The following is a 16,597-nucleotide window of genomic DNA, read 5'->3' as shown; positions in this document are numbered from 1 at the left end:
AGGCTACTCCTTATACTTTCTGGTGTAGCCTACGGAGTCAGTAGAAGTCTGTCTTTAAGCATCTTTTTATTTTCGATTCAGGCTCATGAGAGTCAGATTCTTCTTATTTAAGATCTGGACTATTTCCATATCAAAATCAATTTAGTGTCAGACGTGAAAGTTATATAAGACTCTAACTCAAAAGATGAGGAAGATGTTGAAAGGCAATCTTCACTGACTGCACTTGCAATTTCTGATGACAATATTGTAATGTACATTTGCAAAGCCATACTGTCACAGACCTTTGTAATATGATATGTAGCTAATAGATAACCTTTTACCTGTGCATAATATAACTTATTTAAAAATGTATAAAATGTACATAATACAATATGAATATATTATTTGCTGTAGCAGTTTGAGGAGGCCATGGAGTATTGTGCTTAAGTTACTCTTTGATATATCACTGAACGGGGTTGGAGTGAATTCACTTTAAATTCACTCTGAAGTGCAGTTTCACTATAATTCAAAAAAATCGTAAAAAAAAATTGTCTCACTGTCCATTGAAGAGATGGTTGCTATCGTTTAAAATCACATGCTAAATTCTATCACAGTTTACTTTTTGAATGATTGTACATAAAGTGAACTGATTTCAACCCTGTTGCATTACAATGCAGTTTGTGGGACGTTGAGAGGAACATTTATTGCAAATGTTAAAATTGCAGGGACACTAAAATTGCACTGCATTTAGTACTGCTTCATATTGTAACACTTAAATTATTTTGAAATATTTTTAACAGATAAATAAGCCGTAAATATGAAACTACAGTAATAGCAAAAAATATGTATCAAAACAATTTAGTAAATATTTGTGTTTCCCAACCCAGTCCTCAAGCACCCCCTGTCCAGCATGTTTTTGTTCCAGCTCTACTCTTGCACACCTGATCCAATTAAGGGCTACATGCTTTCATGATAGCTCTGTTCAGGTAGATCTGTTTCTGCTGCTCAACCAATCAGCATTAAGTCCTTAATGAATCAGGTCTGCTGGAGCTGGAACTAAAACTTGCAGGCCAGGAGGAACTTGAGGACCGGGCTTGGAAACACTGCTCTAAAGAACATTTGAGATTGAGCACTGTGTTATTATTATATCTAATTATTTTTAAGTTTTTGTGTTTTATTATCATCTGTTTTGGAATAAGTTGTGTGCTTGAATGATTTATTATTCCACACCATGTATCAAGATGCATTTATGTCTCTTGAGAATAACATTAAATTCATTTTTTTCAATAGTCCACCAACCTATTAAAACGTTTTACATATAAATGTGTGTCTCTTTTCATGTTTCCTTTGTTTTCAAAGCTTCTTTGTACCACAGCTATGGTGTGTAGCCTACTGGTGTATACTAAGAGATATTTTTGTAAACATTATTCTATATTAGATTATTAATAAAATAGTATAGACTCCTAGATATAGGTATGCTCCTAGAGTAGCATTAGATGCCTTGCTCAAAGAAGTGGACTCCACTAAAGCACTGATGCTATATAAGATTTTTTTTAAAAAGAACTTGTTCATAATCACCAAAAAGCTCTTAACATGGCAATTTATTATGGATGTTGTATTAGATCAATTTCACACACATTATTGGTTGGGAGGCTCGTCAGGAGTTCAAAGGTAAGAAACTTACAGTGAATGAAAATAGTACAAGAATTGAAGTTTTGCACAATTCCCAAGTATCTAAATATCAAGTTCAAGACTTAAAAAGGATGGAAAATATACTTCCTTCTCTACCCTAGCTTTGTCCTGTGGTACACTGGAGATGAATAGAATTTTAATGGAAATGATCACTGTTCCTATGTGGGGAGTGCATACCTCCCACAAAGTCAGAACGATCCATGAAATAATAATGCTTTCTCCATGGTAACTCATCAACTTTTCAAGTCTTATGCACTGAACCAGTACATACAGCTATTTCAACATTTTTTTTCTTCAATCAATACGTTTTTATCACTGTCAGTTGTTTTGCTCACCTACCTGAAAGGCCACTGCCTGGAAATCTACCATGTACAAGGCCTGTACACTCAGGAGAGAGGACGGTTCAAGGTGCCTTTTCCCTGTGATACTGTGCTTTCTTGCTTGACCAGTTCAAGGGTCCATGACAACAGAGGGGCTGCAGATGGTACTGCAGTCCAAGCCTGTAAGTATACAGCCTAGTAAGTCTGTGTGTGTCTGTTATATGGCCCTGAGAAGATGTTAGGTAATAATAAAAAATGTTTAAAAAGTAGGAATATAGGGTGGGTTTAAACACATTCCAAAATAAGTTTCCTGGGTGACCCTATGGTACGCTTGAATAGCTTTATACTGTATGTCTGAGAAGGATCAAACATCTATCCATGCAAGGTGAATATTTATTGTGAATGAAGGCAACACAAACACTTGTTGTGTTTTGCACATTCCTGCACAAACTGTACAGCTTTTTCATTTCACTTTAAAAAACAGATATATTGCACATATTTTTTATTATATTTTTATAATATTTTTTTCATATTCTGTATTATTTATGTTTCTTGACTTTCTTGACTTGCAGTACCTCCTCCTCCCCCATACTAAAAACAGGAGTGAAAGGCCCAGGTCAGGGATTTCCTCCTGCCCCCTCCCCTAACCCTAACCTATCCCTATTATTTTTCTCCATGTTTATGTTTATTGTATGCACCTACATACCAAGGCAAATTCCTTGTATTGTGAAAACTTACTTGGCAATAAACCTGATTCTGAAAGAACCTGAAAGAAGACTGCGCGCGCACAAACACATATATGTGTGTGCGTATGTGTTTTCAGTGTGTTCAGTATTTGCATATTGGGCGCCTGTTTGACGCATGCTCCTACGTAGACCTATCAGGTTGACAGATGCACCAAACCACGCCCGCGCGGCAACTCGTGTCGCGCGCGCCTCATCAGCATTGTGTTGGTGGTGGTGCGAACAAAAGTTTGTGCCCACTTCTTTCCCCCACTCCAGCAGCGTTCACAAGTGCAAGGACTTTATGTAGCGCTTAGTTTGTTTAATGCGAATAGTTTGTCGTTGCACTTGATATATGCGAGCTTGAAAACTACATTGGCGCGTTTGAAGAAGCTACTGCTTGCCTGGTTAGCAGTAGCAGCCAGGGAAACTTATTGTTGCATAGGCTACCCAGTTTGGTTTAAAGTTCAGCTAACAGTAGCTCCACTGGCTAATTTAGCAGGTAGTTAGCTACATATCTTACCCAGATAGCTTGGTTATAATGGCAGCCATCTGCCAAACACGACGTGCCTTGATGGAAATTCCTGCTCCGCAACCCAAAATTGCAGGTAGGTCTGAAATTTGATGACTATTTTGGCCACCGCCGTAGCTTGTTGTGTTTTCTTTGGTTCGTGCAGCTGGCGCCAGTTTGCTATCACTAGTAATAAGTGCGCGCCTCCAAGGTTAGTTAGCATATGATTAACGTTAGCTGTTATTGTTGTGTGGAAAAGAGCATCAAAAGTTGGGGTGGCATGTGTATATAGCAAAATGCTTTTCAGAGGCAATGGATGAAGTGTGCTTAAAGTTGTGTGTAACGTTGTACCAAGAGGAAATATTAAAATCAGTAACATTAGCCACTGTGACTGAGTTACACTTGACAAAGTACTAATTTAATGTTCTAATCTCAAACATGTTGTTTCAGCCCGGATGAGAAGGTCCTATTTGGAAATTCTAAGCGCCCGCTTGGCCCCATCATCTCCCATCCCAAGAGGAAGAAGCACAACTGCAAGCTCGAGGCGTGGGCAGTCATGTAAGTACAAAAAACAAACCATCTTCCATTTACCCACTGACAAATTGTCAGCAGGGTTGGTTTTCAAAAGGGAGCTCTTTAGTAAAGGCTGATGTGAAATGAAAAAAGGACACTTACATTAGAATGATTAGTGTGTGAGAGAGGGAGAGAGAGAGGAGGGATAATTTTCAACCTGGAGACGACGTTTCTCCTGGAACAATCCTATTTCCTCTACAATTGAATAGTAGGGAAGCTGTCAGCCCACCTCAAAGCTTTCAATTTGTTTCAAAGGAGAGTTTTATTATTGCATGGTATAAATACTGTTTAGCTTTCCTCCCTACTGAGAAACATTTGTGGAGGAAAGATGGCCATTCACAAGCTGATGGCTAATCCCATTTAGCTTAGTTATTTGGACATGCAGCGTTCCAGTGATTGGTTTAATTATCTTGCCTGTTCCCCCCCACCCCCTTACTTGCTGTGCTCTATTATTGTACTCATCACATCCTTGTGTTTTGCAGTGGACTCCTCCATCAGCGGGTTGTGGAGTGGGAGGCTAGAGGAGCAGTGTGAGAAGATGGAGGAGCACCAGACCCCGCTCTCCAAACAGCAGCTGGTACAGCTGATCAGATCCCTCATCTTAGTTGAACAGGTATTAACAGGATTTTTTCATTGCAAGGCAAGAAACAAGCATGGGTAACAGATGAGGAGGATGCAAAAACTCTATTGTCTGAATGGATAATTGTTACTGAATGTATTAAATGGGGGAAAGTTGAGCAGTGCAGCCTCCTGCTGGTATCCTCTGTCAACAACTGAGGCAAATTTGGGCCAAATTCTCCACTAACTTGAAGTGGTGTTGGCTTTCTGAGGCAAAAAATGCATAATAGCCATAATTGGGTTTTGAACAAACACACTTGATAGCATTGGCATGAAGCATGCTTGTCTGCGGCCGTTCCAGCACTCATGGGAAAGAGCATGTGGAGTGGGGTTAATGCCCTCTTGTGCAGGCAAAGGGTATCACTTTTTGTTGTATTTTTCTTATTCCACGGATAATTGGCCAAACGTAGACAACATCACGTCACATTGAGATATTTCCAGTGCAGCTACAATGGGGTTTAATCACAGAAACACTTTTGGTTAAAAGGTTTGACACATCACAATAACCTATGAATAACAGGTGAGACAATATCACGTCATGCATAAGTATTAGGATTAGAGTGAGTATTAAACACTCGAGGAAATGCTTTCTTTAAGTTTGAATCAAAGGAACTTTTTTTGTCTTGGGATGCATGGTTTGGATGATGTAACCATAATTAAACCCCCAGCTTTACTTGTCTTATATGTACCATGCATGTGAACAAGTGCACAACTCAACTCTGCGCGCCCACTGTCTGTAATGCAACATGAAGTGTGATGTGCTGTATCGTATCGTCTGTCCCCAGAGCCAGGAGCCCAGAATCCTTACCTCAGACTTAAAGTATCTCCAGGAAGACCTGCAGCTGAAGAAGACAAATGTTTACAGATCCATCCCCTACTCGCGGTTTGGCTCCAACAGGGACGCTCACTGTTACAGAAAGGCATATCCTCACCTGGTGGCATTCGAAGTGAGTACCAGTGGTGTCATGACATGTTTGAGGAAATAGTGGCTATCTGGAAGTTTGGAAACCTTCAGAAATCTGTCAATTTTCAGTAGCAGGGAAGTGATTTTAGTATTTTACTGTTTGGTCACACCCTTCCCATCCTTTTCTAATGGAGCTTCCAGTCACCCCTCCCTGACTTTCTTGTTTTTGCTACAGGGGATTTTGGTCACTGACTGACTAAATATTTAAAACGTCCTCACAGATGCCTCTTTGTGGGCCAAGTGTTTGCCTTGATCCCCTGGTCTTGTCTTGTTTGGTGCCATCCTGATCACCCACCTCCTTATCCTCCTCCTCAGGTTTCGTGCCAGGAGTGGGGCCAAGTACTCCTCAGGAACAAAGAGTGGGACTCTGTGTTGGAGCATGCACTGATGGCGTGGCGCTACACCAGCGAGCTGCCGCAGTGGGACACGGTGAGCCACAACGCTCTCAGGGAACAGTGTTACAGCACTCTGGCAGCGCACTGCCTCGCCGCTCTCCAGCACTACCGCCCAGAGCCCAGCAGAGGACGCGAGCTGCTCAGAAGGTAACCATTCTGTTTTTGACGGCATGTACTGTATTTCCAGACGGTACATTAACAGCGGTCAAAGAATTGAGGGGTGAAAAATGTACTAACACAGCAGGAGTCAGGCATATGCAGTCTGTGACTTCAAGGAGCTGAGCTAGAATGCCGCTCTCAGAGTTAGACACTTAACTCTGAACAGACGGTAATTGCTTGAATTGAAGAAGTTTTGTCCTACCTTGTTAAATGCCAGGAGGAGGGGTAGAAAGAATTTGAAATGGAGTTTTTATTGATTGTGTGAAACCACCAGGTGCCGGGGCTTTTATTTTTCACTGTTGTCAGCAGAGTGCATGCAAGTTGGGGTTTTCAAAATTAGAATTTATAAGATTTCTACTCTTCAACGGGACTGTGGACAAATGGAGCCTGTACACTCTTTGTGTTTTACATGGAGAGTTGAGAGTATATTGCATTCACAAACAGGGCAGCATAGAAAATGTATGCACTGGCAATTGTTGTTGGTGGATTCTGACATTTACCAGCCAGAGATATTTAGAATAGGGCCTCAAAATTGGTTCTCCAATATGTTGGTTATAGTTTTCACAGTCCCAGTGTTTACATTTCCACATGGGTATTGGGCATATTGCAGTCCTGGCAACCTGGACAATTTTTCCTTAATATGCATGCATTTTAATATCAAATTACTCCACTGAGTGTCGTTACCTTAAAATACAGAATAGAACCTTTAACTACACTTTGAAACAGCCTTCCAGGCCAAAGCATGTTAGACAATGGGCGATAGACAATTTCATAATGTCACGCAGCAGGCCTCCTGTCGCCCCTGCCCAGCTCTAGCAAGCCTGCCTACTGCATGTGCTTGTTTTACTGTGCAATTCCTTTGTTCATCTCACATAGACACTCTCATTATGCCAAGGTAAATGAGAGGAAGGAAAGCTTTGATCAAATGCGTATTTACATTCCAAAGTTTTGTGCCCATTAAGCACTCCATTAATGACAATTTGCTGTTGGCTAGTTCTACATAGCAGCAGTATGCGCTAGCATTGCTGAAAACAGGTGGCAACGCAGGTTAGCTTGGAGGCTAAACTCATGAGTTGGCCAGCCTGGTAGCCAGTAGCAAATCACATTAATGTTTCAGTCTTTCATAGGTAACATAGACAGCCAGTTTGCTGACGTTGTTGAGGATTATAGGCTACACCACAAGCCACAGTGTGGAAATGCCTGTTAGGTCCTGCATGTAGCAGTGCATAAACAGGCTAAATGTGCAAAGCCACACTAGTGAGATGCAGGTGGTAATGTGCCCAGTGGGGGGAAGTTTTTTTTTTTAAATGCGTGAAACTCACGTAGTGTAAACAACTATGCATCAGGGACTAATGGGTTCATTTTGATCAGTAAATTGATACCAGCATAAGTCTATTCTGGAGCAAAATGACTAAAAATGTTGTTTGGGCATTTTGAGGGGAAACGAGGTTGGGATTCTTTTCCGTTTTCATCTGTAAAGTTGGAGTAGGCAAAAAAACAAAGGACTGGGTGGGGGAAAAAAAGGCAAGAAGAGCAACCCGAGCAATAAAGTGCTGCTGCTGGCCTGATGAGTTTGCTGAACAGGCTGATTCATTTTGGAATTGGGAAAGAGAATTCTGAATCTTGGCTAATGCAGTAACTTGAATTATTACATTCTTACTTATACAAGTTATTGCAGATAAATGTTCTAAACGGTCAGGTATGAGCGGCTGTATCACTGTTTCAACTACCTGATCAAAAAAAAAATAATTTAAACTGCCGGATCCGGAAAGCGGTCAAACGTATGCTATAAATAGTATGAGTCAGTTTGCGTCAGTCCGCAGCACATTGGCAGAGTAGGCATGTCGTCCATCTGCCAATTTTTCTAAATATGATACATGATGATACCGCTGTTGCAGTATGTAATGTCATGCGCTGCCAGTGGCAATAGGTGACTAAGCCGCATTTCAGTCATCAAGCCCACACTAACATGTAATTAGTATGTTTGGATAAAAGCTTTTCAAGAATCGGCAGTTGGAATCACCACCAGAAAACCTAATCGGTGCGCTCCTAACTTTATTATAACCAAGGAACCTCCAAGGTGAAACTTGTCTTACAACTCGCTCCTCTCTTTCCCCCTCCAGGTTGAAGATGGCTCAGGTGCACAGTCAGGCCATCGGGCCCTGTATTCAGGAGCTGCAGGGGATTCTGGGACATGCCGAGGATTCCTCCATGGACACGCAATGAAATGAGGAACAACACTATCTCACCAGCTGGCTACAATCCCCAGTGAACACGGTGCTTCATTGGTTATATGGATGAACTCAATGATTTGTGTGGATAAGGGGCCAAAAAAGACATTTTTACATGGTAGTGTTTGTTTAGAAAAACCACTACAGTATTCTTCCAAAGTTATCAAAGGGCAGTGTAGCAACCGATAAAAAAATAACTGCCAGATAATGTAATCAAAATGTAATAAAAACATCCATCTAAATGGGTCAAAAATACAATAAAACTTAAGTTATTAAAAAAAATTTGCTGGATAATGTAATCATGTCACATGATGTACATTAACAGGCAATTATTACTTTAGAAGGGGTGCAACATTTTTGACTTGACTAATGAAATAACTTGAATTATTACATTATTATTAGAGTATAGAGTTATTGCATTAGTCATTATTGTATCCAGTTAAAAATTGTTACACCCCTTAAGTAATAATCGTAATAGCAATAATTTTATAGCATTTTCAACCCATTTATAGTGATATTTTATTATATTTTAAAGGTTATTACACTATCCGCCAGATATTACATTATCAGTTGCTACAGGCAGATACATTTAAGATATTTGTTATATATTTTGTATAGAATAACTTTTTGCATCGACCATTGAAATGTTAAAAGAATTCAAATAATGAAATGACCTTTTCTTGTTGCTTTATATGGGTGTGTGTGTATGTCTGTGTGTGTTACTGTTCACAATACTTGAAACTGCGGCCTTTCTCATCTTTGCTTAGTACTACCTGTTTTGTATATATGTCTTTAGAGAGTATTTTCTGTCATTACTGTTTGCACTGTTGGTGTTTGACCTGAAAACTTGAAAATTTTGATAAAATAGACCCCTAATTTAAATAAAGTCATTACTTTGTACTGCAGAGGTTGTGCATCTATTGTTGAGTGTGTGTTTGCTTCACTTGTATTTCCTGTATCTTTGTATACAGTCCACACAAAATATCACAAATGCCTGCTTTTTTAATGAAATAGAAGAAAAGATTGTTTTCACCTATATGATATTCACTTCAGTCTCGGAAGGACTAGTAGTAGAGGAAGAGGAGGAGATTGGTAGAAAAGGGATTTTTAAGTCTTGAAACAGTTGAGATGTACTTTCCATCTGCCAGCTTTCCATGTTACTGTTTTTAATCCTACATTTTAGGCATATATGTGATGGGCTAACCCTGAAGGACTTGCAATAAGTGAGCAGGTAGCATTTCAGGGTCTATTTCAAGACACTTTGACAAGATGCATGCTGTTTTAACACATTAGTTGTGGAGATAGAAACTCACAAGACGGTCTTTAACCGCTCAGGGAGAAGTTGTCAGTTTGATTTGATTTGAACCTACAATTTCGTAGAGAGGTGCGTCTTAACACTTAGAGGCGTCAGGACACATTTTACATTTGGTGCATGTGCTGCTCGTTTTACACTTGTACAGTCTGTGTCCAACCCTTATGTGTCAGTAAAATAGGTGAGTCCTTTCCCAGCAACTCATAGTGGATGAATGAATAACGGACTGGTTGAAACTCTCAATGTGTCTGCTCACAATACAGCTTTTCATAAGACGTATAATAACGGGTAAGATTTAGATAGGTTTTTTTTTTATAAGATTGCAAATGGCTGTTCTACTGGTCTTGGGTTTATTTCAGAGTTGCAAAATACAATCTGTCTTCGATGACCTTTTTTTTTTTGTAGTATGAATTGCTGTAAATGTGAATACTGGGCTTTTTCTGAATTTATTTTCAAAACTTAAAAGAGATGCAAATGCTTATGGTTTATCTTAATTTGAACATGGTTTTTTTATTTTTTATTTGATCAAATATTGATTGACTGACTGACCATTCCTGGAGTGTGTACTTACAGACTGTAGTTTTAGGTTACCATGTTATATCACTAGGTGGAGCCCATGTTGCACCATTTTCCTGCATCCAGGATCACTGTAACTGAAGTAAGGCTTCTGTCTGACTGGAGAAAAAATGGCATACTGCTGAAAACACAGCTATTGCCATGGTACTCTGTAGACTGAATATTGAGCTAGTGAATATTTAAATGCCATTTGGGAGTCAAACATTAAGTTTATGAATGAGAGCCTGATGGGTGAGAGGCTGTTGGCTGACCAGCAGACTTCCTGCTGTACAGTTTCTCTGTAGGAAATACCCTAAACAAATTGCTGTAATATTCCTGTAATATTCATATTGTGACTTCTACTGTCTGTTATACTCAATAGTGAGTTTAAAGTCACCTTATTGTCCTTTATGGTATTTTTCTCCTATGGTATCACTGTCATATAATATTTCTGTAACATTCCTATAGGGACTTGTAGTTTTACTGTGAGGTTTGCACAGTATCCTTTAAAACTTTATTATAGGATTACTGTAAGAGTATTACACAGAATGGAAGTCAAAAAGGCAATAGTGTGCACTGTAATTGGAATGCAACTCAATTTGAGAAATTCAATTTTTTTTTACAGCCTAAGGTAACTCAATATTAACATGAACCGCTGTCTCCTATAGATTAGCCTACATGGGGACCAAAGCTATAATCTGAATGGGAGATGGGATTAAAGTGGTTAGTGGTTAGGAGGACCCCCACATTTGAGCCCACATGTACAGTGCTGTAGGCTTCCCCTGCTGGCCTAGGATCAAATCCATCCAGAGCCTCTTTTGTGTCTCTGTCTCACTCTGCACCCTCTTGTTGTCTCAAGAAAGAAAGAGTAATACCATGGAGGGTTTGTTTGAGCCCTTAAAACAAATGATCTTCCTTAGATAGCTCTGAACATGACAGAAATTTCATGGCAATGGTGTCAAAAATTACCACTGCGAAATTGTTCCTTCTATAAATGTTCAATAGTACCACTAGAGGCTATCCCACATATAAATGCATGATCTGGCTCCCACCCAAGATTAGTCCTCTATGCAAATGGTTTCCGAAGTGGGATCGAGGGATGCCCAGGGGTCCTTTAAGGGGTACCAAGGGGTCCTTCGCAAAATCAGGAATACATAAAATTAAACAAACACGTAGGTCTGTTTAGTAGTAAGTACTGATCTTGTAGAGAAAACAACCTTGAAGAGACATCTGAGGCTCACTGAAGTGGTCTAGAAGTTAAAAAGCCTTTATTATGGCACGGCTAGGCAAAGATAAAAACTACCAATATGCTGCAGCTCTCCTGTGCCTTGGATGTTGTTCAGCTCCGAGATCAGCAAGCTATACCTACTACAAAGACTTGTTTGTTTGCTTCTCTGCATAATCGTTGCCCCATTCTGAAGAGCGCCTGATTATGTATTTTACACATAGACTATAAACAACCCAAGAAGAAGTTTTCCAAAATCAAAGAATAGTGTAATGTCTCTAGTCTTCCATTCACTAGAAGTTAGCCCAATGAGAGAATGTAAGGATAACTATTTTGCTCAAAGGTTTCAGTCTTTGCATTGTTATCTCCCCACCGGCAGCATAGACAGCTATCCAGTTCATTCATTAACCTACATATTGTCTTGTTATTTAGTCAGCCATGTTTTCAGTATACATTAATCATCTGTATTACATGAGAGATGCAGGCTAATGGGTTTTTCTCCGATGTTAAAAGAAAAATCCACCTGAAAACATTTTGACACCATTGAAAAACAGGCATTTCTGGGCCCATGTTGTTGTTTGGTGGTGTATTTTTCTATAACTGGCCAAACATAGATTACTTGATGTCACTGCGAGATATTTCCAACACAGCTACAATGATAAGCAGAAAACTTTCAACTTTCAACTTTCTAAAACATCAATGGTAAACGTCAGGTTTTGCTGCCAATCACTCAGAATCAAAGAGCGAGGGCTTCTTTCCAGACTCTCCATTTTGCACCGATGTTTAACAACCAAACAGAGAGAAATCAATCGTAGAAGAGGCAGAGAGACCAATTTCTCCACAGACAGCAGCCTCAATAGACCAGAATGCATGTTATATTTTGAATAAGGGGCACGGCCGACTGGAAAAACTCTCGCTCCTCTATCGCTATCACTCTCTCCACCTACTCATATTACCCACAGCTGAATGCAACAAGTTCAAAGTGGGAATGCAGCTCCATTTTTGAGGGGTTGTCAAAAAGGTATTCTGGGAAATGTAGGAAATCACTAACTGAAGTAAAAGTAGACGACAAAGTAAATTACCAAAGAACTCCTGGAATGCATTGAACATTGCAGATTGATGATATAGAACAGTGGAATTTTTCCTTTAAGTTCTATTTTGGAATCATCACTCCTTCTGGTTTACTGAATGCAGGTTTTACATGAAAACAAATTGTTCCAGCCCTTGGTTTTTGATGTTGCACTGCAACAACCCATCCCAGGGAATTCCACAGCCCTCCTGGTTTAAACCCGGACAGTTGTGAATATTCACTGCAGCAAACTGAACATTTCAAGGGCATGGGAAAGACATATTTGAATATTGAGAATTAGTGGTATTTCCTTTAAAGGTGTGAATTTTTTTCTGGAGCTGTGTGGTGGGAGCGACCAGGTCACAGATAGAAAACGATTAGAGCCAGGAAAATCAATACAACTTATAGCATGTGTGCATTTAAGCCATCATTTGTGTAAATACTAACAATATAGGAGCTTATACTTCCACATTCTCCAAGCAATACAAGCCCACAGCCTTACAAGACTGTAAAGGTCGTCTCCAGTATCATGACAGCACGCTGCGTCCTTGCCGTCCTTATCGGCGTCCTTGGTACCCGCTCTGTCACCGCGGGTCTTTTGGAATCGTCATTATCATTCTGGATACATGTCATCAAAACGCTCTCTTTCGCTTTCTTTCAGCTCGGCTTGCCCGCGTTGTCGCGACAGATGTTTGAATGTCAGTACAGATGTCTATGGGAAAAGATGAGTTGATGTGTAAGACTATTCCAGTCATGTACAAACGCTGACTCACTCGCTCTGTGCAGTTCTTTCGGTAACTTCCTGAGGAGGCTGAACAAAGCTGTTGTAGGGAGATTGGAGGGGAATGTATTCTCAGAGCTTCAAGAAGAAGTACCTTTTATTGTTTTCTTTGGCTTGTTTCGAAAGGAAATAAACGTCGACTAAAAGAGGACCTCCTTAGGACTGACGCTTTATGAATATTGCTGCTGTCACGTGGAAACCTCTAATATCGATTTGGTTTTCTTAATTTTTTTATTTCAGTTGGAGGACTACATGCTCCTCTATGGGTTGAGGGAATTCTACAACCCTCGGTGCATATTAAACCCTTTAAAAACCCATTGGATAAACTCAAAATTGCATGGCGGTCAAGTTAAAAAATGAGTCCTAGCTCCTGAAAAGCTGACATTTTGGAGGTGAACGGTTTTTACAGGACAGCAACAATAAGAGACTGATTTTGTGAACACCGTCACAGTGTTTCTGGTTCAGAACTCTGAGCACTACAAGGATGTAAAACTTGTCAGGGTGTCAAACATTATATGAGTCTATTAAAACAGCGTCTAATTCATTGTCACTGGAGAAGCTCTATATCTCGAGTCTTGTTGATGTGACAGATTAGCATCATAGTTCTCTTGTTTCTGTCTTTGGGACTAGTGTCATGCCAGTATGTGGTCCGAAAATGTGAAAATTCATATGCTAATGTAATCAGAGGATTCCCCCTTAGCTGCACTTCAGAGCTGCAGAATGGAGCAAAGATTTAGGCCGTTCTAATTTTTATTTTTTTCCATCAATACAATCAAGTCCATTTTTATTTCATTGCCGTGTAAGATTTCGGTGTCAAAAGGTTTTTAGTGCGGATAAAAACATTCCATTTATTCTCTAACAGCGGATGTTTCCAATGAGTGAGCTCAATATTTTGGTTGAGAGCGGTTGGGTTTTTCGGTTACAGAAGAGCGAAGCAATTTGTGCCGTGGCAAAAGGTCAAGAGAAATGAGCGAGCTCTAACAAATCCTGAAAACTAGCCACTGGAATCAGAAATACTCCAAATACGGTGTGTTTTTTAAAGAGATCTGCCCTCTTTTTTTTTTAGATTGTTTTTATGGTATTTCGTCATTAGGCTGCACAGTGGATAGCGACAGAAAAGATGGGAGGGAAAGATATAAGAAGTGACATAAAGCAAAGGTCATGAGACTGATTTGAATCCATGATCTGCACCTTTGCCCTCTAAGACCAACCTGCCCCCCCTTCTGTATAATAAATGCTAAGGGATTTTTATCTGCTGTCAGAGGAAGGAATTGTGCAGTATGTTTGTTTATTAATTTATTTATAGTACTGTTGTGAGTGTGCCATGTTTCCATTTGCATATTCATCTCATCATTTCAGTTCCGGGCACAAAACAAATGCTCCTTGCTGACCAGTGCTGCATAAAAAAAATATATATATATATGCTCCAATGAAAAGCCAACTCTGTGAGAAGTTGGGACGACAGTTGTCAGTGTTTTTCCTCTTGCTCTGGGACGTGATGCGGCGCAGGGCTGTCGGCGGGATGGAACCGGGCCCCAAGGCCACTTTGGGACAGGGAAGGTGAGAGAGAGAGAGAGACAGAGAGAGAGAGAAGAAAAGCACAAGAAGAAGAAGAAATGTAATGACAGCCGTGCCCAACTGGCAAAGCCAAAACGCAGAAGCGCCTTGTAAGAATTTCAGGCTTCTAATTAATAACTTCACGCATATTTAGCATCCTCTTTATTCATGAGCACCTGCTTCATATTGACCTGGGGAGCACAAAGAATCAACCTGCATTTTGAACATTTGCAGTTGAGACTCTAGATTTGAGAGCCACCCATTTCACCGTCATTTACAACAGCTTGATGTTGTGATTATTTCTGACAGTGCTATTAAGTGGTCATTTATTCTCACAGAAACACATCCTGCTGAATGATGCTCACTCATTGGCAGTGGCGCAGTCAAAGCCATTTTAATATCCCTGTTGTCAAAGCCATAGAAATATAACGCTAATCCTTTGCATATAAAGTACACCCAACTGAACCTCCATTCTGCCAAGGAGTAACATGATGACCCTACTTTGGTTAAAGGGACATTAAGTAATTATTACATCTGTCGACCTCCATCTGCGCCCAATAGGAATTGCATTGACAAGTCTCACAGCTCTCTCTCTCTCCCTTCCATTCCCTTGAGCTACGGTGGCCTGTAAGTGACAGAATCTATAAAGTCACATTTTCAAAAAAGAGATGAATAGTTAGAGCAGAGATCCAACAGAAGCATCTAGCGAAGAGGTAACATCATGATGCAAAATACTGTAATAATAATGCTGCTTTGGAGGGATGGGACGATATGCTTGCTTCACGATGCAGTTCGATACACCATATGGGGTTCACAATTCAATACAACCACAATACGATGTAATAAATAAAAGTTCAATGACTACAAAGTATGACTGCAGAATTATGTTTATTTCTGAGCCACAAGTCTTTCTAGCAATGGCATTGGCTTGCTAGAATGTAATTTAAAAATGTCATTACAAAGTGCAAATAATATAATTTGGATTGTGAAATTGTGATGAGCAAGCCGTCTCATTTGTGATTACTACAGTAGAATAAAATGTAGCTAATATCACCATTCATTTTTCTGCCCCACGATACGTATTGTCCCATTTTTGTATTTCGATATATTGAATTTTGATATACTGTCCCATCCCTACTGCTTTATCATTTGCTTTTTTGGCTTGGGAATAAATTGTGGTGTGAAGCTGTAGCACCGTCCTCCACTTTCCAATGGAAAGTGAGTTTTGATAGCCAGAAATCTCAGCACCTGGTGAAATAATCGTTGATTCACTGGTATTGACTACCTCTGTATACTCTATATATTATGGTCATTTTGTGCTGTGGAACAATAAAAATCAAACTTATTGCTGCTTTAAATCAAGGCTAACCAAAAAATGTTTGTCACAAAGTGGTTTGCAGACCAACAACAGACATGAATAAAGACCAACAGTAGAGGACACACATCATAAACACAAATGTCCCCGCTGCCTGTGCTACAAAATGCGTTATTTCACCCAGAGCCTTGCAGCGTTCTCAGCAGCTGTACAGGTGAGAACCTCGCCACTTTCTGCTCTGAGACAGTGTTTCTACTGTGTGTGTGTGTGTGAGAAAGGCAGCAGAGGCGGGCGCAGCATAATGGTGGGTGGCGGGGGCTTAAAATGACGGAGGACAGAGGCGAGCCCGCTGACCGGCCCCCAGGGGCCCCGTCCCAGGGTCATGTGTCATTAGCACAGTCTGATTCGGTGGCGGGCTCCCGCACAGCTGAGCAGCAGGGACACTGATGCTGTTTTCATGGCTGAGTGGGAAGCGCTCGCGGCCAGCGCCTGTCCTCACTTCTCCTCTCTCTCTCCCAGGGAGAATAAGCTCCACCGAAAGCAGCGTTCCTCCCACTCCCTCCGCCACACACCCAGATGTACGTGGAGAAATTCACACACGTACACACACACTCGTGTT

At 40.4% G+C, this 16,597-nt stretch overlaps 1 protein-coding gene across 1 annotated transcript; it reads left to right on the top strand.

Moving 5' to 3' along the window:
• Window positions 1–3,012: 3,012 nt before the first annotated feature.
• Window positions 3,013–8,505, top strand: LOC139916842 (uncharacterized). Its single transcript, XM_071905853.2, has 6 exons — window positions 3,013–3,321; window positions 3,675–3,782; window positions 4,280–4,410; window positions 5,201–5,362; window positions 5,695–5,921; window positions 8,057–8,505. The coding sequence occupies exons 1-6, from the start codon at window positions 3,255–3,257 to the stop codon at window positions 8,157–8,159; spliced, it is 798 nt and encodes a 265-aa protein (XP_071761954.1). The 5' UTR covers window positions 3,013–3,254; the 3' UTR covers window positions 8,160–8,505.
• Window positions 8,506–16,597: the final 8,092 nt, after the last annotated feature.

The sequence above is a fragment of the Centroberyx gerrardi genome, chromosome 21, assembly GCF_048128805.1.
Source record: "Centroberyx gerrardi isolate f3 chromosome 21, fCenGer3.hap1.cur.20231027, whole genome shotgun sequence".
Taxonomy (NCBI): domain Eukaryota; kingdom Metazoa; phylum Chordata; class Actinopteri; order Beryciformes; family Berycidae; genus Centroberyx; species Centroberyx gerrardi.
This window is presented reverse-complemented; position numbering and strand designations above follow the sequence as displayed.